Source organism: Vipera ursinii (genome assembly GCF_947247035.1).
Source record: "Vipera ursinii genome assembly, chromosome: 2".
Classification (NCBI taxonomy): domain Eukaryota; kingdom Metazoa; phylum Chordata; class Lepidosauria; order Squamata; family Viperidae; genus Vipera; species Vipera ursinii.
In genome coordinates this window covers 191227181-191250912 of record NC_139513.1, presented here as the reverse complement: position 1 = coordinate 191250912, position 23732 = coordinate 191227181, and the positions used below count along the sequence as shown (strand labels likewise).

The following is a 23732-nucleotide window of genomic DNA, read 5'->3' as shown; positions in this document are numbered from 1 at the left end:
ACGAATTCCAGAGTTTCACAACGGCGAACTCTATTAGGCACACCACCACGGCTCCGTTTCACCCATCCAGTAACGGCTTGGCTGAGGTGATGGTGAAGTCGACCAAAGAGGCACTGCGGAAAATCATCACCGGCAACTGGCACCGCAGACTGGCTCAATTCCTTTTATCGCAACACACCACCCCCTGCACAACTACAGGGAAGTCTCCAGCAGAGCTTCGCTGGGGCAAGAGACTAACTACCAGACTGGACCGTCTACATCCTGATAGGTCCCCACCAGACCCAGAGCTTCCCCTCCAGTACAGAACTCTCAGCACAGGGCAAGCTGTCTGGGCCAGAGACTACAGAGGGGGCAATAAATGGACACAGGGGATCGTCTTAGAACGAACAGGTCCCCTATCATACGTCATTGACACGGGAAATAATTCCCACATCCGCAGACACATAGACCAACTTCGGCGTCGCAGCCCACAAAATATGGGGGAAAGGGGGAACCGGGAAATGCAATCTGAACCACCGCTGCAGGCAACTGCACATCCAGACAACCCGGAACAATCAACTCCACTACATAACCCAGCACAACGGGACTTCCTCCACCAAGGAAACCCCGAAGCCAGAGAGACAAGCCCCCCACCCCCCGAGCCAGATGCCAACACATACCAAGAAAAAGAACATACGGAAGAACCCATTCCCCGACGGTCCGAGAGAATAAAAAGACCCCCCGCTTATTTAGAAGACTTCGAATGGGGCAAACCCAAAAAGAAACAATCGGGGAAACAACAACTCAATCAGAGGAAGGGGTAAGGGGTGTTATGTATTTACTAGTTATTATTGTTAAACATAAACACAGGGCTGAGGTAAAAGCCGCGGCAGCTTTTGACAGCTGTCAAAAGCTGCCGGACAGATCTACGCAGGCGCCGCCGTCTGACAGCTCTCGGCTGTCAGAATCACCTGGCTACCGCACGTGCTACCGATGACAGCTCCGAGCTGTCAAAACCCAGCCGGCTCGGATTGGCGAAGCAGATGGCGCGGGAAACCGGCTCAGCCCTGATTGGTTAAGATGTGACAGCTGCGAGTATAAATAAGAGCGCTGTTCTCCTGTTCCTTGCCTGGTTCTTAATAAAGTTAAGTTTACTTAACTTGCTGTCTCGCCTGCTCTCTCTAAAGCACTGACCCCTGATCTAGGGGAAGCACTGTTCCCAGTGTGGAATCTGGAGGAGGGGAGGATCTGGGAAACTCCCAGCCCTAGATTTACTACTGCTTGTGGACCTCAGACTCTAAACCAGGGGTGTCAAACTCAATTTCATTGAGGGCCACATCAGCATTGCGGTTGCCCTCAGGGGGCCAGGTGGGTATGGCCTGGGTGGGTGTGGCCTACTGGGTGGGCGTGTCTAGAGTGCGTATGGCCTACTGGGTGGGCATGGCCAACTCTACATCGTTGGCATCAAGGGTGCCTACGGGGGCCTGGGCAGGAGTGGGACAGATCTGAGGGTCTCTGGCAGAAGGAGGGTCTCTGGGTCAGGGCCAAGGCAGTGGGGGCCATTCCCTCACTGTTTCCAGGATGGCTTCGCGGGCCACATGAAACCACTTCACGGGCCGGATCCGGCCCCCGGGCCTTGTGTTTGACATGTCTGCTCTAAAAGGTTGCCAAGATCTGATTTACACTGCTAATCTTGCAGTCTCCCCTGCAGACTGAATTATCCCCAAGCAAATAAAATTAATTCATTGTATTGCATTTGGTATGCATTCTCCATAAAACTTGAATAAATCTGTTGCAAATATTTGTATTAACTGACCTTTCTGTGGCATTCTTTCTTTGTGGATTTTTTTATCTTGGATGCTTGCTGTTTTATTCACTTGTTTTGAAGCTGATATACAATAACAAGTATGTGTGTGTGTTAAATCAGCTTAAGCTAAAGGTCAACAAATGACAAAGTCAGTGATTTAAGCTTGTAAAAGCAATCAGGCACTGTAATTGCACAATATTGTAACTTTGTTTTCAAAGTGGAATTTGGAATTTCCCTCAACCATTTGCTTCGCAGAAGTCACCTGACTTCTTTCGGGGGGGGGGGGAAATCAGCCTTCCCTCTTTGGTTGATTCTAGAGCTAGCAAAAATAAGACTTGTGCAACTGAGTTATTTGAACATGGGTTTTTTCTTTGGGCTGAAATATTTAGGGCTATGAGAAATGAAAGATAAAATGTTTGAACAGCAGAGGGAGACAGAGTCCCTTAACGAAATTCCATTGTTTCTGATTAGAAATGTTGCTCAGAGCTGGTAGGGGAGAGAGGCAGAAGAGGCAAACAGAAAGAGAGAGCCAGCCGCGGAGACCAGGAGTTAAAGGTAAATCACTCTCAATTTCCTTTTCAGAAATAGGTATCCCGAGTACTTGTTTTGGGATTAAGTTTTCTGGCAAAAATCTGCTCTAGCTTTCCTAATGTAAAAGAGGTGATGCTTCTTCCAAGAGTTTTGATGCTGTTTGATACTTTTTTTAGAAAGTCAGAAGTAACTTTACGGCAAGTTAAGCTCCACGCCTTATGGCTCTGAGGAGTCTCCGGTCACACTGTGCACCTTATAAAATCCAACATACCTTTAGGACATGGTTTTACTTGCTAGATGACAGTGAGAAATAATAGATAGGCGATGAATTCATGCTAGTTCCGTTCTTTGGGAGCGGGACTTTCACTTGATTATTCTGTCCATCCAGCAGGCACACTTCAGGGGAGGAAACACCCCACTGAGCAGGGTGCCTGTGTTCTCCTAAATCTCAGGATCCCGCGGCTTTGTGGAAGGAATAAGAATGGTGCTCTTACATATATGGTAAGTTACTCAATGAACGGAGGATTGTTGAACAAATAACTTGGGACTCTGGTTAGCTACTTTCTTTGCTGGAAGACCACTTCCAGATGAAAGTGGGGGTGGCAGAAAATGACGCACAGCCCACTTGAGTAACTGCCTCTTGCCAGGGCTCCCAGCTGCTCCCATCTCATGCGTAGGACCTCTGCTGCACACCCTCACTTAGCAGAGTGACTTTCCTTGCAGCTCTAGCTCATCTGGGTCAATAGCCAGGGCCACTGTCCTTTGGAGGCTCTGAATCAAGTTGCTATGACTATCCCAGCATGTGGTGTATGGGATGGAAAGCTAAAGTCTTCCTACCGTGTGCATTCTCCTGTGGTTTTCTGTGTGTGAGCCACTTGTGGAGTCATTTCTGTTCAAGACAAGCAGCAGATTCCTCCTCATGTCCCGTTCTTTGGCTTTTGCACTGAAAAGGAGTGTGCAAGGACATTTATCTCTTTCCTTTTCCATCAAGACTGAGGAGGTTGCAAGGGCGTTCAGATTGCACATGTTTGTGTCCCACCACCCATACGTTAGAGCTGAACCATCTATGGCTTAAGCAATGGGATATTATTAGCCCTGGACCTCTGAGCAAAACCTAGGATGTCCAGGGGCTGAATGTGAGTTTGGCAGCCCTGCCCAATATTGATCTTTCCTCTTTTAGGAGCTTCATTGCCTTCCTCCTCCTGTCCTGTACTGAGGCAGCATCCATGCATGGAGAAATTCTGTCTCCAAATTATCCTCAAGCATATCCCAATGATGCTCTGGAATCCTGGAAAATAGAAGTTCCTCCTGGTTATGGCATTCATCTCTACTTCACCCACCTGGATATAGAGCCATCTCAAAACTGTGAATATGATTTTGTGAAGGTACAGGGACGTATTTCTCTGTTGGGAACTTGAGAGTGAAGATGTGTGTAGGCTGAGCTTTTCCAGGCTGAAACACCCAGCTAGGAAACTATTTCATACAAGATACAGAACCTTTCTGGTAATGTGTAAAAGTTAAGAATATGGATTGTTTGAAGAGAGTTGAATATTGTTTCCATGCTAGGTCATACCTGTGCTACAACTAATTAATTAACTACTAGTTTTTTAAAAATTAGCTTTGAATTTTTATTTGGATTGCTTCTGTATAGTAGATTACAGTTAAGTCCATTACCCTAACCTCAAATAGAAAGTTTATAGGACATGAATCCCTGTGCTAGCTGGTTCTCTGGCTGTGTTCATAACTGGCACACAACCCAAATTGGGCAGAACGTTTCCAAGCTAGTGAGCTTATCTAATTCACAATATTCCAAGGACAGGACATTCACCCCAAGCTCCAGACATGGCAGCCTTCAGGCCTTTCATCTTGTCATGGTCTACTGTTGACTTCTTGTTCTTCATCCCAGCACAATGGCATCTGGACACAGATCCAGCCTTTTCACAGCTCCTCCTGACTTAAAAGCCTTCTGCATTCCCTCCTAGCAGGGATAGCTACACTGAAGGAATCGTGGCAGAGTGCCTGCTTGTGATCCTCTCGTTCATACTCCTGGTCGTTTTTTCTTTTTTTAAGGGCTATAGTGGTTTTTTTCCCTGTGGCCCAGCCAACTTCTCACTCATTTTTTTAATTATTGTACTTAGTGGCGGCAGCAGGAGACATGAATTCTTAGGAGAGGAGTCTCTGACTGCCATCTTAATTTCCCTATAATGCATGAAGATGGAGAAGGTGGGTAGTAACTTAAGATCTTAGTGTCTGCTGCTATCCTTAAATAGCAAGAAGGTTTAAAATAAACATCAGAGAAATGTTGAGAAGTCATCCACTTACAGCTATTATCACTATGCTGGCCTAGTACAGCACACATCTGAGTTCTGAAGGAATAGAAGGAAAGGATGATTGAATGATAAACTGAAGGCATGAACAAAGTCTTGTCCCAGCTTACGGGAAGGGAGTAGCTTCTAAAAGTCTGGACCTTTGGATGTTTATCTGGAGGCATGGGGAAGTGGAAGAAAGTGATGAATCGTGTGATGTAATGTCGCAACCCAAACTCTGCCTCTTACATGCAATGTCTTGATGCAAGTAAAAATGGATGGAACGTGTGTCATGATGTCACCATGCCCACTTCATCATTTGGATAACCTTGTGTGTTAGGAGCAGAGGTCTGTGCTTCAATGATTCTAGAAAAAGCAGCCATTTTCTAGAAAAAAATAAACTTTGGGTGACATGAACAAAAAAGGAAAGAAGGGCAAATATTGCTGGATGATATTCACGTCACTCAGACGACAAAATGTGTTTGGCGTAAAGGGGCCATTTTGAAATCTTGGTAAATGAGGTGCAAAAAAGGCAGTTTTGACCTTAAACCTCCTCAGAACATCCCAGCATATAAAAAGGAGGCAACCTTGTAGACTCTACTGCTCTGCAAGCCACAAAAGGGGAGTTGATGGGCTACATTTTTTTGCATTTTGGCAATAGAGCAATGAGGAATTGCTGGAAAGGGCTGCTGCAATGAAACGCAAAGATGATCTTGAATAATGTGTGCCACAGCATTATTGTAGAAAAATATGTTTCAAGACCAGAAGGGGGAGGGGAATCCTAAAATGACTCCCCCCTTGACTCTGTTGGGTATAAGACAGAGGGAAAAGAAAACACCAAGAAGCTTTCAAGGTTCTGTTAGTCAATACATTTCCAGTCATGGAGTCTATTTCCTGACTTGGCCTCCCTTGAAGGGCTGGCACAGATGCATGAAGGAAGGATGTTCTACGGGCAAAGTTTTGGGTAGAAATATAGTTGAACAGAAGCCCTTATATTTGTGCATCTGATCCTTCTAGGTCCTCTCTGGTGAACAGGTGGAGGGTCAGTTCTGTGGGAGAAAAACAAGGCACACGCCGGGCTCTCCTATCCTGGAAGAACTCCACGTGCCCTACCATAGTTTGACTGTCCTCTTTCAGTCTGACTTTTCCAATGAAGAGAGATACACTGGATTTGCTGCCTATTACACTGCAATCGGTAAGCCCTTAGCTGTCAGGGGCAAAAGATCAGGACCACACTGGATGTTCTGATTGAATTGATTTATTACCAATCATGCCTTTGGCAGAAGAATCTATTCAACTAAGGTTAGCACTGTCTTGTTATTAGATAAGAGTCAACAGAATTCAAGAAGGGTTGGACTTAATTTATTTGTGGCTATGTGGAAACTCTAGGTTGATTCCTCTTTTGACTCCATCCTCAAGCTCTGTCACTCCTTTTTCTACATTAGCTGCCTTTTCTGAGCAGATAAAGGCGTGTGCCTTAAGGAAAGTTACCAAAACCAATATTTATTTATTTTTATTTTATTTTTTTAAAAAATGGAACCATTTCTGTTCCTCCGAAAGAAGAAATAAAAACTCCCTGCACTATTTGAAAGCCCAGTCTTAAATCTGGTCGTGATTATGTTGCAAAAGAATAACTTTATAATTTCCCCAATTTCTGAAGATTTCTAGAGAAAAGCATCCTCCGTTTGCAGTGCGTTGCAGACTCATGGGTTCATAAACCAAGAGGTTTCTTGGTACTGCTTTCCTATTATTATAGATAAATGAGCAGCTGCTTCTTTTATACTTTTCTAGTCCTCCTTCCTCTCCTATTCAACTGCTCGTGTAAAACTACAAATATTTGATTTGGTATAATTGAGTCTGAAATGCTAATTACTAGAAAAACCAAGAAGATAAATGGTGTGTGTGTGTGTGTGTGTGTGTGTGTGTGTGAGAGAGAGAGAGAGAGAGAGAGAGAGAGAGGGAGGGAGGGAGGGAGAGAGAGAGAGGGAGAGGGAGAGGGAGAGGGAGAGGGAGAGAGAGAGAGGGAGAGGGAGGGAGGGAGGGAGAGAGAGAGAGAGAGGGAGAGGGAGAGGGAGAGGGAGAGAGAGAGGGAGGGAGGGAGGGAGGGAGAGAGAGAGAGAGGGAGAGGGAGAGGGAGAGGGAGAGGGAGAGGGAGAGAGAGAGAGAGAGAGAGAGAGAGAGAGAGAGAGAGAGAGAGAGAGAGGGGGGAGTACCATCTGTAATTGTGCCACCTTTTTCCTGTAAACTTTTTCCTGTAAATGAGGGCTCGGGATTTGGGAAAGACACTACTGGGATTCCCTAGGAGACCAAGCCATGTTGCTGAAGTCTTGGGGTGGTAAATTATGTCATTGTTTCTGTCACCTTTGCTCCTATTCCACTGAGGATTTTGTTTTACATCTCTTTTCCTTTCTTACAGATGTGAATGAGTGCACAGAATTTGTGGAAGAGGCCTGTAGCCATTACTGCAATAACTATATTGGTGGCTACTATTGCTCTTGTCCTCCTGAATATTTCTTGCATGAAGATAAAAAGACATGTGGAGGTACCATTGACTGACTGATAGATTTTCATTGGTGCGGAGTCAATGACAAAACGTACATTGTGAGGTTAATAGTAATAATACTTTATTGAACTTGTAGGCTGCTCAACTCCCAACGATTACGGCAGTTCACAACAATCAAACAAAGAAATTACAATAAAAGTCAATAAAAGATAAAAAGGTGGCAAGCGTGAAATACTAGACTAGAGGGAATGAAGTGAGGGAAGCCTCTCAAGGGCCAGGGCTTCACAGCTCTTCTAAACAACAGCTAAGTGGGAGCCATCTGGCTCTCTGTGGGGCCCTCCTCTCAGATGGCATGTGCTGCGGCGGAGAAGGGATGCTCCTGAGGCCCCAACAGCTGACATTGTTTAATCAAAGGTACCCAGAGTGCACCAACCCTGCATGATCAAATTGGGCAGGCAGGTGGTCCCTCAAATAACCATTCCCTCTCTGTAACCAGAACCACTCAGTGAGCGCAGAGGGATAACATTGACATCACAATGCACATTTGTCTTGATCATGATTAGAAATAGATTTGATTTGTATCTGCCTTTCTGTCCGGAGAGCATTCAAGGGGAAAGCTAACAGTAAAAAAAAACCCACAAAGAATTAAAATCTGAACACTTCATTAAAATTACTGTTAATTTAAAATGAAAACAGCTGACTACATAGAAGAATTTCCTAAAAAATAGAAAGTAACCTCAACTCCCAAATGGATGGTTTTACTATGAAACCAAAATCAGAGGTTTTCTCCTATGAACGTGATAAATAGACTATAGAAAATGGAAGAGAGCATCTTTTACTGACCCTCGTTTCCCAACACTTTCATATAGAAATAAGTGGGCAATCTAATTTTATAGATTAGATAGATGATAGATAGATAGATAGATAGATAGATAGATAGATAGATAGATAGATAGATAGATAGATAGATAGATAGATAATAGATAGATAGATAGATAGATAATAGATAGATAGATAGATAGATAGATAGATAGATAGATAGATATGGATGGATAAATAATACATAGACAGACAGACAGATCTATATTTTATTTTTTATTTTTATTTTAATTCCATTTATATCCCGCCCTTCTCCGAAGACTCAGGGCGGCTTACAAGCTTAGCAGTAGCCTTCATTCTATGTATATGCCTGCTTATTAGGGCTTTCACACACACACACACACACACACACCAAGCGGCATTATTACAAAGTCAGCTTAATTGCCCCCAACAATCTGGGTCCTCATTTTACCTACCTTGGAAGGATGGAAGGCTGAGTCAACCTTGAGCCTGGTGGGATGCGAACCTGCACTAATTGCAGGCAGCTGGTGTTACTTAAGGAGGCATTAGCCCACTGCTCCACCAAGGCTACCCATCTCACAACAGTGACTCTGTAAGGACCCCAGCTGTTTTGGTTTTAAAAATCGAGAATATGCAAGTTTACATCCTTACACTGAAGTCCAAACTGAGGTAGAACCAGGTAACTTTATCTACAGAATATGCTGCAATGATCTCAGCTTCCTGAGTTTTTATTCATTTGTACTAAATTTATTTATTTATGTAAAACATTTATTCAGCTGCCCATCTTATATTGAATTCTGGGCTAACTTTCCTTCTGCTTCATCAGCTTTGTTCTCATTAAAGAAGAGAACTGAGCAACCAGTGGGACCAAGAGTGTCCACAGTCCATTGTTTCCCTGTTCAATTGTCATTGATAGAAGGAGCAGGAAAATTCCCATGTGCATTCAAGAAACAGTCCACTAAATGTCTAAGACAGACCTTTTAATTGGTCCTCTGACTCTGCAAACCTTTCTACCAATATTCAGCTTAAAGCTCATAAGATTGCCTTCATTCTCAGGTCACAATGTTATCTTAAACAGAATTCCAAATCTAGAGTATGTCCTGATGGGTTGTGTGGGTCCACATGTGAATTAGAGTAAGTGCCTGGTTCCCATGGTTGATCTGAACTTCTCAGAGATTTCCCATTTAGAAATATTGCATGGATATCTATTCTTATATTAAGGTTTTAAGTATTTCTTAAAACTTAGAGAAGAGTTAATTTTTAAGGGAAAAAAAAATCTGAATTAATATGGGTCATTCTCTTATGAATCGCTTTCAGAAATAATTGAGATGGGAACTTGCAGGCAATACAGAGTTAACCAAGGAAGTTAATATACCAAAATGTGCTCTTCTGATAAATTATCTCCTGTTCTCCTGGGACAATGCCTTGACTAGAAGTGTTGTGATTCAGGGTCAGCCTGTGGGTTCGGCAGTTGGGTCGGACGACTCAGAGGAGGGGGGTGTTGAAGAGCTTGCTGAGGGGATTGGACAGCTTGATGAGAGCCCCCAGCCAGGCCCCTCTCATCTGGTCACGACGCAGACCTAGCTGTGTGAGCCTGACAGCATGGATGAAGATGGCCCTGTTCAAGGACGCCCGACGCAGGAGGCAGTCAATCAGGAGTAAACAGAGGAAGGCAATGGGGCACCTCGGAAGGAGGCAGAGAGAGGCCACGCCCTGAACTGTATTTAAGGGGAATGTGTGGGAGGGCTGGTTTGCTGAAGGCAACCGCTTGGATAGTTCCTGTTTCTTAGCTCCTGTTTCATGGTTGGTGTCTTGTCTTGCTCTGTTTTATGTGAATAAATTTGGCGGGCTTTATTCCAGCCTCTTGCCGTTTGTAAAGAGGTTGTCCCTGCTTTTGCTACAGGGCCGGTAGCAGGCTGGTACAGAACAAGGAGAAGCCCAAGAGATTTAAATACAGAAACTTCAAATGGCATGGGCAAAATATGTGGTCAGGTGATAAAAAATATAACTATACCCCTTTCATATCACCCAAAACACTGCTGTTGCATACTTCAGCTTGCCTACTAATAGGCCTTTAAACCATAAGGAGAGCCAAACAGTAATCACAAACTACTGTCAACATTATTTCTATTCTCTTTGCCATTGCTTTCCTTCTAAACTCTAGTGAACTGCAGTGGGAATGTATTTACTGAGCTGTCTGGGGAGATTACCAGCCCCAACTATCCCAGGCCGTATCCTGAGAACTCGCACTGTGATTACCGTGTCATCCTGGAACCAGGATACCAGGTGATCCTGAACATTGGGAACAACGACTTTGATGTTGAGCCAAGTGACTCAGAAGGAACTTGCCAAGATGCTTTGAGAGTAAGTGGTTGTGATGGCTCTTGATTATGAGCGTTTCCTGTTTAGACTGTATCCTAACATTGTTCCTTATGAAAATGAGGGGCTGACTTGCCTTTCACAATCCATTGAAGTCCTGGAATGTCTGAATTGTAGCAATGTAGAATGTCTGAGCAGGAACATAGTGAATTTGCCTGACCAGCATTGAGTTCAACTTTGCTCTCCTGCTACATAAAATTAGAAGGAGGAAAGGAGGTCTATATAAATGGACTGAACTTCAGGCTATGCAACAGAAGGATGCTTGTATACTCTTGACCTTGTTGGGAAGATTTGCTTCTGTTCCCTTCTTCCTCCTGTTCATTCTTCTTTTTCCATTTGTTATAGTGCTCTTCTATAAATATAGATAATTTTCATTTATGATGCTAAAAGATCATCTCTGGGCCTATGTTCAAGAGCAGATAGATTACAGTGAAATCAAATAACAACTCTAAGAACTAATAGCAAAATTGTCTCCAAAGCATCACACTTTGAACCACAGCTGAAGCTCTCCTCCTACATGTTTAGTTACATAATTCCAGCAAAATTTCTCAGATTTCTCTTTTCCACATTCAGTGAATAATGTTTTTTTTTTGCAGAAATTGTTAAGTCGCAGAGCAATGAGACGCGTAGGCGATGGCTGCAACTGAATTTTTATTGGATGGCAGGCTGGAACAATAACAACTGGGGAAAATGGGGTTACCTGGGTCCTCTTATACCTGTCCAGGTGGGCGCTAACCAATAGATTCAAACCTTGGTTTCCTGCCAGGCTGGCAGCCAATAGGTTCACTTGGTTTTCCCGCCAATGCTGCTCCTTACCGGAGCTGTCCAGCAGCAGCGCCTCCTGGAGTTCTTGTAACTGTAGTCAGCCCCATACATTACAGAAATCAAATAAGGTGTCAAGATATTTCCATGCTCAAACAAGCAATGGTTATTTATTGTTAAAACCTGATTCCTTCAAATGAGGACAGACTTAAATATTGTACTGTAGTGCTACAGGTATCCCCAAATATGTAATCTTTCTATCACATCTTAGTTTCCCCGCAAAAGATTACTAGCTAACTGTCATACCCAGTAAACACAGTGGATATTGTGGTTTTTACTGTTTTTTTCATGTGCCTAACTTAGTGGTAACTGTGTTTTGTCACAATATCACCAGCTTGATAGCTCATATATAAAATACATAGTAAAGATTGTCTCTGGGACTCTGAACACACAAATCTAACTCTCTTATAAATATTTCAGACCATTTTAAGCAGTGGTGGGATTCAAATATGTGAACAACTGGTTGTCTGTGTGGATGCCATTTCCAGAAGTCCATTCTGGGCCTGGGCAACAAAAAATTAGCTACCAGTTTGCTGAAATGGTGCAAACTGGCTGAATCCCACCACTGATTTTAAGTAAAGCTCAGCTTAAAAACTCCAGGGGAAAAAAAAGAGGTTTTCAAGGCTTTTAGAAAAAAAGAAAACAAAGATCTAAGCATCAGTTCATATCTAGTTGTTCAGTAAGAAGTGATAAAATGGTATTCTGTTTTTATATCAAGGTCTATGTTTCTTGCATTCTGTGCTAATACTTAAATAATCAGGGAAAAGAGACCAGGAAAGAGAATTGTTCTTTGTTCGCCCTTCTTTATTTGAATAAAAAAAATCAATCAAAGTTTAGGGATAGTAATTATAGGCTGGGCCAGGAAAAGCAGTTGATTTGTTAAGGGAATGAAATGAACCCATCGACATTCTTCTCTACCAAATATTTAAAGACATCTTAGGATAGCAAGTTGAGTGGAATATTGATGTCTCATACTGAATACTTTTCCATGGCATTTCTAATTGAAATAGCAATCTTCTTTTTAGGACCAAATCCAGGCCAGTCAATATTTCATATCCAGTTATTGAGTAGGAAGATGATTGTTCTGAGTATTCTGTCTTCTTTCAGTCTCTGGGAGGACTGACAAATGCTTAGCACATTCTTACATTATATGTCATTAAACATATTTAATAACATCAATAACCTCCTTCTATTTGGGTTTTGCTGCTCTCTACATTAATATTGAATGCGTCTGTAGTTGTATCTTTGATTCTTCAGCCAACAGCCCTTATGCTTATATATGTCATTTTACATCTTGAATGCCTGCCTCACCCTTTGGACTACAGGTAGTCTCAATGCATAACCATAATTTAGCCCCAATTTTCTGTTGTTAGGCAGGACAGTTCTTAAGTAAATTTTGCCCCATTTTGTCACAGTTGTTAAGTGAATCACTGCAGTTTTAAAATTAGTAACACTAATGGTTACTAATGGTTATTAAGTGAATCTGGCTTTCCCATTTACTTTTTTTAAAAATCCCATTTATATCCCGCCCTTCTCCGAAGACTCAGGGCGGCTTACAATCTAAAGCACAACGTGCTTAGCAATAGCCTTCATTCTATGTATATGCCTGCTTATTAGGGCTTTCGCCCCCCCCCAAGCGGCATTATTACAAAGTCAGCTTAATTGCCCCCAACAATCTGGGTCCTCATTTTACCTACCTCGGAAGGATGGAAGGCTGAGTCGACCTTGAGCCTGGTGGGACTCGAACCTGCACTAATTGCAGGCAGCTGGGGTTACTTAAGGAGGCATTAGCCCACTGCTCCACCAAAGCTCTTTGCATGTTAGAAGGTTGCAAAGGTGATCACATGACCCTGGGACAATGCAACCGTCATAAATATGAGTCAGTTTCCAAGTGTCTGAATTTTGATGACATGACCATGGGGATGCTGCAATGGTCGTGTGAAAAACGATTACAAGTCACTTTTTTCGATGCCATTATAACTTTGAACGGTCACTAAACGAACTGTTGTAAATTAAGGACTACCTAATGCTTCTTTTTCTTTCTTTTTTTGAAACTTTCCCCAATATTCCTACTGGCTGTTCTGTAGTTTTCGGCAGGGGATCAGAATTTTGGTCCTTACTGTGGCAGCACATTTTCTGGGCCTCCTCAAATCAACACTAAAAGCAACATTGTGGACATTTCCTTCCAAACGGACCAAGTTGTACAAATGAAAGGCTGGAAAATCCGCTACTTTGGGGACCGTGAGTAAATCTCTTTTGAGGAAACAATGGGATGTACTCAAGTGCTGAATTATGGAACTGGGTTGTTATAACAGGACAAGTGTTTGTTTCCAAGGAGCAAACAGAAAAGATGATATTTGCAGAGTGGTGAGTGAGTTGCTATCAGCAACAGGATAGAATTCTACTTGGGGAGTTACTTACATATTGTCCTGGGCAAATTGGGAATGGATAGATCATGGGGGCTAGGAACCTGCTTTGAATTGTAGATGAAAAAAACGGTTGAGTTGCTGTCTGGTTTGGAGTAGTTAATCCCCAACTCACCCCCAATTAAACCAGGAGCAGAGGCAAAATGCAGTATTGTATCTAGGATGTTTATTATGCAATGTTTAGGAATGGAATTTCCATCCAAACTGGACTATGGGGAGCAGAGGGTTTTACCTCCTATGGCATTGCTACTTCATTTTCAGTTTCTTCCCCATTTTGCATAAAGTTAGGAAAAATTGTCAGGACCCACTTCAATCCCACATCTTAAGAAAACAGAACTCTTGGAAATGATTTCTTCCAACAGGAACTTTTATTAAGAGTAGTTGATAGCAGGCATAATAGACAGGATCTGAGATTTCCCATGCAGAACAATAGATTAAGTTATCCCCAAGCAAGACTCCACCCCATAGTCCGCCCGTCCGGTATGGGACAGCAAATCCCCTGGCGTTAGGTCCATCGTGGGAAAAGGGGAGATAACATCGGCCCATCTTCAGTTCATGCAGCGATGGTCGGTGGCTCTTCACACCTTCCTCTGAGCGCGTAGAAATAACTCAGGCACTGAGGATACATTCCTTATTCCCTCCCTTGTTCTAGCTGACAGTTTAGGGAGATAAAGTTCAGAGAAAGAGATAACTCGGGAAGCAAATTGTTACATTGTAGTGAATAGAGGACACAGAAGCAATAAACGAAAGCAAGAGGTTACACTGTAGCAGAAAGAGGAAGCAAAGGCAATAACCCCACAGGCACATCCCCCCTCCCCTTTGGGAGTATGGCAGAACCCAGGGAGAGGTGAGATTTGACTTTGGGTCAGAGAGGATAGATAGAAATGAAATAGGAATGGGTTCTGACAAATAAAACAAAATCATCTCAATAAAAAAGAAATAGGCAATCATTTTTATATAAAGAGAGGGCATCTTCAAGGTCATTCTGGAAGGCAAGAAGGTTTTTAGCAGAAAGCTTTGTAATCCTGGTGGAGTGAAATAATCCTTTCTTCCTTCTCCTTATTCAAAAATGCTAGGACAAAAAAAAGCACAGTTGGTCTCAGTGAAGAAAGGATGAAGTATTGGCTATTTTACTGGTCTTGCTTCTGACCATTAGTGATAGAAAAGAGGATTTGTGCTTGTATATATTTGTATAGGATAAGGTGGTTGATTTCTGATTCCTTTTCCCTTTCTAAAGCAATGCCCTGCCCACAGACTGTTATTTCAAGATCTGTTCAGCATCCCCTAAGAGAACATTATGTCTTTAAGGATTCTGTGATGGTAACTTGCGTAGAAGGCCATGAGATTGTAACAGTAAGTAATATGCGTTTTCAACTGAAGGCTCTTCATGAAGTTCCTGAGGATCCTGTTGGTACTACAGTGTGTCACTTGATTTAATCAAGTAAGAAACAGCAAACCATGCATAAGCATGTTATGCGACACAACCAGAGTCTCTGAGAAGTCATGTAAATAACATCATGCTATTTCCTTGAATGACAGTAACAGATATTCTACAGTTCTACAGAAGGGTTGGTTCTTCATTCTGATCATTAGTTAAGACCAGAAAACAAGTAGGTGTCCTCATGATGCATAGGCAAAAGATCGTGTGGCTCAGCCACATGACCATCAAAGTCTTATCTGCCATTTCAAGACAGGAGGATCAGGAGTGCCGCCAGCAATCTCCCAGCTTAACTTGACAACACTACACCTTTCTAGCCAAAAGTTGGGAAATAGAAGGAGTCCAGCACCTGCTAGGATGCTCATGTTGGTGAAGATCAGGGCAAGTTCAGGTGACAGATAAAAGAGAGAAAGAAAGAGTCCATTACAAATTGTGATGATACCAAAGTGATGCTGTGAGTTCAATGAAATCATCCCAGAAATGCCAGAGTTGCCACAACTGCACATTTGCATTAGAATCTCTGCATTAGAAACATAAATGCAACCATTTGTGTGGTTCATAACTTGCCCTCCCTCTGTTTTCTACAGAATCAAAAATAGATAAAGCATATGAATAAGTTTCAAAGAAATGAAGATTCCTAGCATCACCAGTTAAAAGACACATTTCAGTTATTCAGTCTTTCATCCCCTTAATGGATTCCCCCCCATGTTAAGAATAGACATGAAAGGAAACTTGGACAAGGAGGAATCCTAACTCTAACCTTAATCATGATATTTTGTGAATGAGAAACAAGTTCATACAAAACTTTATTCATTTTTGTCTTAGGACAGAACATAAAAACCAACAGCGTTATGTAATACTCTTATTATTAACATGGTTTCTCCTTGTTCCACTCACTGTCTTCAAGAATGGAGGTCATGCCTAAGGGGTTTTCTCACAACTATTATGCATCTCTTTTGCTGACAAAAACTTCACCAGGATAAAGTCTGCAGTTTCCACTATGGATCCTTAAACTGCCTCAATACCATCTATTCTGGTGTGTGTGTGTGTGTGTGTGTGTGTGTGTGTGTGTGTGTGTGTGTGGTGCTTTTGGATGTGCCGGGCATGTTCAATAAAAACATTAGTTAAACCCTCTACTTTTACTTCCCTTCCCCCTTTTTCAATATTTCCACATAGCAAGAAAACATCTGCCAGTTACGGTAAGGCTGTGATTGGGGGATGGTTTAGAGAAATGCCTTGATTTGTGAACTTTGCCATCTTTCAACAAAGGTTTGTGCCCAGCCTGTTAGATTGCTGATCTTCAGGCTGGGTTATCGCTCAGTAAAGTGGTGGAGCCTCTTCGGTAGAGCTCTCTACAGAGGATTAAATGCATTGAGAATTGCTGCGGTGGGGCAGTAGTTGAGGGATCTGTTCCTTGAGGTAGATGGTTGGTCTAGAAACATGAAATATAAAAATTAAAAGTGGAAGAAGAAAGGTGGGCGATCTTGTTTTGAAAGTAAGTTTGTTGCTGTGTGTGTGTGTGTGTGTGTGTGTGTGTGTGTGTGTGCGGAGGATGCCTCTCCCTCTCCCCCACTTGACAAGGCAGTCCTAACTCTCCTGGGGCCCACCAGATATCCACCTGGGAAATGGTGGGTAGTGGGAGAGTCCATTTTGAAAGAGCCAGGTTCTCCAATTCCCTAAAAGAGAATGGCCCCATGGAAGAGTCCCCAGGTTCCAGAGGAGGCGGTTTGCTTGCTTGTCTTAGCCTGAAATGGCTAGTAGGGGTGGACCCAATTCCTATGGCCTTCTGACAGCACTGCTGATAGCAAAATTAACTAAACTTTGAAAGTGCTGTGAAGTGCTGTAGGCTTAATGAGAAAAAGCATTTCACCTCCACAATAGGACAGGATGATTTTTATATATATCAGAGCTTAATTCCGTGTTCAGCAACTAAGAAATGCATCTCTTTCTTCCTCATTCCTTTGGAAGTATCCCAGGGCCTTTCCCTACTTCCACCTAGCTACAAGATAAACAAGCCATGGCAACCTCAGGTTTTTTTTCCTGCCATGACTCCATGACAGGAGTTCATCTCATCCCCACCCCATACCACGGGCATTTTTAAACACACACATGTGCACACATAGAGATATACATGTATGAAAATTTTGAAAGAGAAAAGTAAAGAAAGTAAACTAAGTGCAGTGTAAGTGGAGGAAAACATGGAAATAGAAAAAGGGAAAGGAAAAAGGAAAAGGGAGAAAGGAAAGGAAAGGAAAGGAAAGGAAAGGAAAGGAAAGGAAAGGAAAGGAAAGGAAAGGAAAGGAAAGGAAAGGAAAGGAAAGGATATAGAATAAGCAATTCCGATCTTCTTAAGAAACTTCAAATACATTTATGCTTTACCTTCTTTTTTTAAGGTTACAACATAGTTTCCTTTTTTCTATAATCTATCCTTTCTAATCACCATACCCATAAATCATGTTCATTTTTTTAGCATAAAGTCCATAATGGGTTTCCAGTCACTAATAGATGTGGTGATTGCCCTTTCTATAATCAAACAAGTCAGTTTTGTCATCTCTGCTAATTCTGTCATTTTCACAAGCTCTGCTATTTCTGAATCCTCCTTTCAGCCACGAGGCAGTACAACTTCCTTCTACTCTAGCTGTCAAAGCAATGGAAATTGGAGCAACTCAGATTACAGTTGTGTTCGTAAGTGATTTACAGTGGTCTCTGGTGTATTTTCTTATGGTCTCAAGATGATAACGATATGATATATGATATGATGTGATGTGATATGATATGATATATGTTGAATAAAAATGTGAGAAGCAGACACAGATGTCTTGCCAAAGCAGTGAAAGTAAATGAATTGCAGGCCTGAGAGAAACTTTAAAGAAACATCCTGCTATATATAATTTTCCTCACATCTGTCAGCGGGTCTATGACAATTCGCCACAGCCAACTCACCAGGGCCAACTTGCCATGAGACAACTCGGTGCAGGACAGGAGTTACACTGATATCAAAGAAATGGTGGAATAGAATCATTAAAGAAAGGATGCAAAAGGAGGGATAGACTGAAATGTGAACACAAAAATTAAACTAATGTTTATTTATTTTAAATAATTAAATTGATTTGCTAAATTGTCCTGCGGTGAGTTGTCCTGTGGTGAGCTGGCGATGATGAATTGTCCCACAGCAAGTGGGCTGTGGAGAGTTGGCCATGGTGAGGTGGCCACTGCGAGTTGGCTGTGGTGAGTTGTCCCATTCTACCTGTCAGCCTTCCATTACATATCCATGTTGGATCAACTGCAGAATATGAGTGTTATCTTTGATAGCTGCTGTATAGTCAAAAGCTGTGGAGGTTGACAAGGATTCAATCATTTAATGCAGTATAGTTTGAAAATCTTCATAAGACATGAAATACTGACATATGGAAGTTTTCCCTGAGGAGGGCTATTCTAAACAAATAATGCAACATAGGATGGATGGATGTGTGCAACATAAAGCAAATTGGAAATGGAAAGGTGAACTACTCTAATCCTGCCTCACCTTGTTTTATTTTTTGCTTGCAGCTGTAGATTGTGGTTTGCCTGATCCCATTAAACATGGAGATATCGTTTACCCATCAGGATCGGAGGAGACACAGTATCAAACCATTATCCATTACGAGTGCCACAAACCTTATTATACCCTGAAGGGCAAAGGTATCTCCCATCCTTTCTTTCCCCTGATGAAACCTTCCAGTTCAGAAATTAAGAACATCATTTTGCTCATTTCACAGTTGCCGGCCTCAGGAAGACAAGATTGGGGTGGGAAGGTTAAGTAGGCTGGGAACCACCAAAAGTACCCTGTCAAGAACTGAAGTACCAGTTGTTTCTATTATATCCTTATATTACCTCAGCATTTCATATACCACATTCTACTTTTAATATAAGGGATGCGGTGGCTCAGTGGGTTAGGATGCTGAGCTTGTCGATCAGAAGGTCGGCAGTTTGGCGGGTTGAATCCTGAGTGCCGTGTAGCAGAGTGAGCGCCTGTAACTCGTCCCAGCTTCTGCCAACCTAGCAGTTCGAAAGCACATAAAAATGCAAGTAGAAAAATAGGGACCACTACGGTGGGAAGGTAACAGCGTTCCGTGCGCCTTTGGCGTCTAGTCATGCCGGCCACATGACCACGGAGACGTCCTCGGACAAGCGCTGGCTCTTCGGCTTTGAAACGGAGATGAGCACCGGCCCCTAGATTCGGAAATGACTAGCACACATGTGCGGGGGAACCTTTACCTTTACCTTTACTTTTAATATATTTTAACATAGTTAGAATGCCATGCTCATTAATAATTTGTTTTGTCTTTAATACTTCCAAAGCAAAATGGGAGGCTTTTGGTGAAATTATTGGTTAGAATATTTGGTAAATCAGTTGATAAATTCCTTTTAAAATTGTTATTTTTCTTTTTAACACATCTTTGTTGGGTTGATAGTAAGTCATAGCTGAATGCTTTTTGGAGTTTATGATACATACTATACTCTTTTAATCAGAATTAATGATAGTATTGAATTTATAAATAATTGCTCTATTTCCAAAGAAACGTATCAGTGTTCAGCCAGTGGAAAATGGGTGGATGAAGAAGGGGAAACAGAGCTTCCCGTTTGTGACCCAGGTACAGTCTACCTCATGTATAATGCTCTGTGTTTTTCTCTGAAAATAGAGATCATATCAAATTGCAATTATAAAATAATAATGTTGCTTCTCTTTTAATTCTAAAATAACAGTATTTTTCCTAGTAACTCTTTTGCCAGACAAAATTCGTAAATTGCTTCTCCATTTCAAAGTTTTGTAAAATTATAATGATCTGCCAATCTCTGAATTTTATTGGTTTAATTTGTTTTGGAAGATTTACACCTTCCTATAATACCAACCCTACCAGAAGTTCTAAAATAGGAATCATTCTGGGAATTCTTGTTAGGACATTGGAAAAAACAATTGTATAAGGAACGATCCAAAGAGGAACCAAAGAAGAATCTGAAGCTTGCTTGGATATCCCTTGACTTAATATTTTCCAAATGGGTCAAGGAATCTTGCTCTGGATTGTAGGTTTAGAGGGCTGTGCCTATAGAGTTGCAGAGCCTATACTATTTTTTTTTCCTTTTTCTCTCATATTAATCAAATATACCTCCCTCTTATATTTATTCTGCTATCTCTCTGACTAAAACTGGTTCCTTCTGTTCTCACTTTAGTGTGTGGAATTCCTAGCAGAAGTATTGAAGGAATAGGGAGAATTTACGGAGGCACAGTTGCTAAAGAAGGAAATTTCCCTTGGCAAATCTACTTTGATGAACCACGAGGTGGTGGAGCCCTCATTTCAGAACAATGGATACTTACTGCTGCTCATGTGCTGGATGATTCTCCACACCCAATTCTCTATGCTGGGTTGTTCAGTGTGAGTTCAAACACCAAGAGAAATGCTCAGCCACTGAAGATAAAGACTATATTCGTTCACCCTCAATGGTCCCAAAGTGAATCACAGACCAGGACAAACTTTAATCACGACATTGCTCTGTTAAGATTGGAAGAACCTTTGACAATGGGCCCCACTATTTCACCAATTTGCCTACCTGGTGCTTCTTCAGAATATGATCCACAGATAGGGACCTTGGGCTACATAGCTGGCTGGGGCAAGACTGACGCTATTGGAACAAGTCCTAAACTATCGATGAGGCTCAGGGCAGCTTGGATCCCTGTGGTGAAGATGGATACATGCCAAAATGTGACAAGCGAGACTTCAACTTATGTCTTCACAGAAAATATGATTTGTGCTGGGGATGGCCGGCAGGACAGCTGTCAGGGAGACAGTGGTGGGGCATACGTTATCAAAGATCCCCAAAATGAGACACGCTATTATGTTGCTGGACTGGTTTCGTGGGGCCCAAAATGTGGCACTTATGGTCTCTACACTAAGGTGGCAAATTATGTGGATTGGATCAGAAAAGTCATGAGGGAGTATAAAGAACCTGAAGAATAGATGCTTCCTCTCTTCATGCCTTGTCTGTCTACCAGGCACCCACTGACTCTCAAGAGGTTTTGTCCCATCCATAAATCTAACATACAAAAAACCGACGTTCGCAGCTAAGATCCATATTATTGCAAGCCACTTTACGTTGCCTGTCTCCTCTTTCTTCACTTTTTCTAGTTTTTAATTGCTTTGTCTTCTCTTTCTTTAATTAGGTTTCGTTTATTTTCTTCTTTGTGAAGCTGCTATAGGCCAAATGACTTTTAATTCATGCAAGAGTATTGCATTTTTAGTCTCCCACAGTTTTGACCATTGGAAAAGGAATAACCAACTACATCATAGATCTGGAGCACACAACCACTGTGGGCCACAGAAAATTCTAGAACATAATGTAGCGAAAGGTTCTTTCTTTTTCATTGAAATGAGTGGTAGCCAGCCTTGTGCAAGGGAACAGTCTCATGGATTGTGCCCAGAGGAGCTCTTTGTGTCCTTATTGCATAAAAGCTAATATACATTCATGAATATTTTGTTTCTAGTTTTTCATTTCACAAGCCTTTGTATGAGATAGCTTCACCAGATAATATCAGTGTCAAACAGTGTACATGGAAAGTAAAAGTAAAGGAATCCCTGTGGATTTTATTCTGCTAGTCATTAACCGACTTTACGGCCCATCTCCGTTTCTAGGCCATTGAGCCAACATTGTCCAAAGACTTTTCTGCAGTCATGTGGCCAACATGACATCATGTCAGAGCTTAGCACATACAACAAAACAAGGAACACTTAGCTTCCCACCAAAAATGGTACCTATTTATCTACTTGCATTTACATGCTTTCAAACTGCTAGGTGGGCAGGAACTGAGGCAAGTGACAGGCGTCTGTCACATGGAGGTACGGCTCAAACTGGCAGAGTATAGACCTTCTTTGGCACCTATTAAGCCACTGAGCCACCCCACCTCCTTTCCTACAGATCACAAATATAATTTCAGTCCAGCACCAATAATGTAATATATACAGAACAGAAGCAAAAAGAGGCACTAGACTAGGAAGAAGGTCATTTAAATGAAATTTAGTCAAGGATCTAAGTGTCAGAAAATGGTTTCATCTGAGATAGCAATGGGAAGGCGTTCTGATAATTAGCCCAGAATATTTAATTGTGCTTGCTCTTCTAATGCTTTTCACAATCATGTTTCCCTTTTTGAATAACTTTGAAATGTACTAAGCCAAGTCACATCAGCACACTGCTAGAGAGGCAGTCTTGTCTTTGTTCTCTCATGCTACAACTTCAAGCACCTGCGTCTTCTGAAATAAAGTTGTTGCCGATTTTTAATGGAGAGTCATTTCTACCTGAGAGGGAAGAAAAACAGGCATGCAGTTAATTAAAAGTCTCCATGAAATAAAAGCAGGTCATTGTCTAATGCTCAGTTTATATTTATTTATGTATTTATTAAATTTATCTGCTGCCCATCTCACTATCAAGCCACTCTGGGTGATTTACAATGTGCCCCCTGAAATACAAAACAATTAGAACTTTAAAAACATTAAAAACATTGAGCATTAAAAATTGAAGCATTAATATTAAGAACAAATTGGATAAAAAAGACCAATACATAAACAGAATGGAGGTGGGGGATTCTCCTAATCCACTAGCCACCTCCAGAATGGACATCCCCATCAAACCCCCTAAAGAGTTGGCAGAGCCAGATTTTCAGGCCCTGTTCAGGCCAACAGGGTAGGGGTGACTTCATCTCAAGGAGGAGGATGTTCCAGAGGATGGGAGGCATTGCAGAAAAGGCTCTTCTCCTGGACCCCACCACCCGAACATCCTTGGCCAATGGGGTTCATAGCATCCCCTGCCAGAGTGAGTAGCAGCCATAACTGTGTCACCTGGAATGGAGATATAAAGCTAGTGTCATCAGCTTACTATTTTTTTTTTAAATTCCATTTATATCCCACCCTTTTCCGAAGACTCAGGGCGGCTTACAAGCTTAGCAGTAGCTAATGATGCCATATCCCATGGTATCAGATAATTTCACCCAGTGACTTCAAGTAGATGTTGAAAAGGAACAAGGAGAGTACTGAACTATTCAGCATGTCACAAAAGAGCAGCCATGGACTGGATCACTTCCTCCCTATCAACACTGATTGGAACCAGTCTTAGAGAAGAGCCAAACCAAGACCATACTGGTCCAGTTTGATCTAGTGGTTATGTATGGCACCAGGCTAGAAACTGGGACAGTGTCAATTCTAGACTCACCATAGCCTTTAAAACCATCTGGGTGATGTTGCAGGGTTGTTGTTGCAGGAGAAAATAGGAAAAAAGAGTATTAGATATGCTTGCTATTTTGAGTTGTTTATAAAAAAAATAACAAAGGTGGGCTAAAACAAACAAACAGCCAGCCAGCTAGCCAGGATAGGTCCTTGTAGCCTACTAGAGAAGCTTCACAGTATTGTGAGAAGTCAGCATCCCCCCCCCCCCACTGAGAAAGAAATATTTGGGGGGATATTAAAAAAGCAGATATTTCCCCAAAGGAATAATACAAAATCTTAGGCAGAACCCCACAAGTTCTCCCTGCCCCAAGCAGAGACCAGCTCTGTAGGAATGGAGATTTGATAATCCTTTCAGAAAGATTGGAGCCAGGAATCTTAGAGCTGATGGGATTAGAAAGACAAAGAGCCCTACAACCAACAACTCCTTACCCCAAAAAATCCAAAACAGG

At 42.0% G+C, this 23732-nt stretch overlaps 1 protein-coding gene across 2 annotated transcripts; it reads left to right on the top strand.

The window, feature by feature from the left end:
* Positions 1 to 2018: 2018 nt before the first annotated feature.
* On the top strand, positions 2019 to 22337 carry C1S (complement C1s). 2 transcript variants are annotated; one of them, XM_083355068.1, is made up of 12 exons: positions 2019 to 2341; positions 2706 to 2818; positions 3498 to 3702; positions 5641 to 5818; positions 7040 to 7165; positions 10131 to 10330; positions 13255 to 13408; positions 14831 to 14946; positions 17638 to 17716; positions 18581 to 18712; positions 19591 to 19665; positions 20243 to 22337. In XM_083355068.1, the coding sequence occupies exons 2-12, from the start codon at positions 2799 to 2801 to the stop codon at positions 21025 to 21027; spliced, it is 2070 nt and encodes a 689-aa protein (XP_083211194.1). In that variant the 5' UTR covers positions 2019 to 2341; positions 2706 to 2798; the 3' UTR covers positions 21028 to 22337. The 2 variants fall into 2 exon arrangements, with proteins under 2 accessions (XP_083211194.1, XP_083211195.1); XM_083355069.1 differs by having other exon boundaries at positions 2288 to 2341; positions 2709 to 2818.
* The last annotated feature ends 1395 nt before the right edge of the window (positions 22338 to 23732 follow it).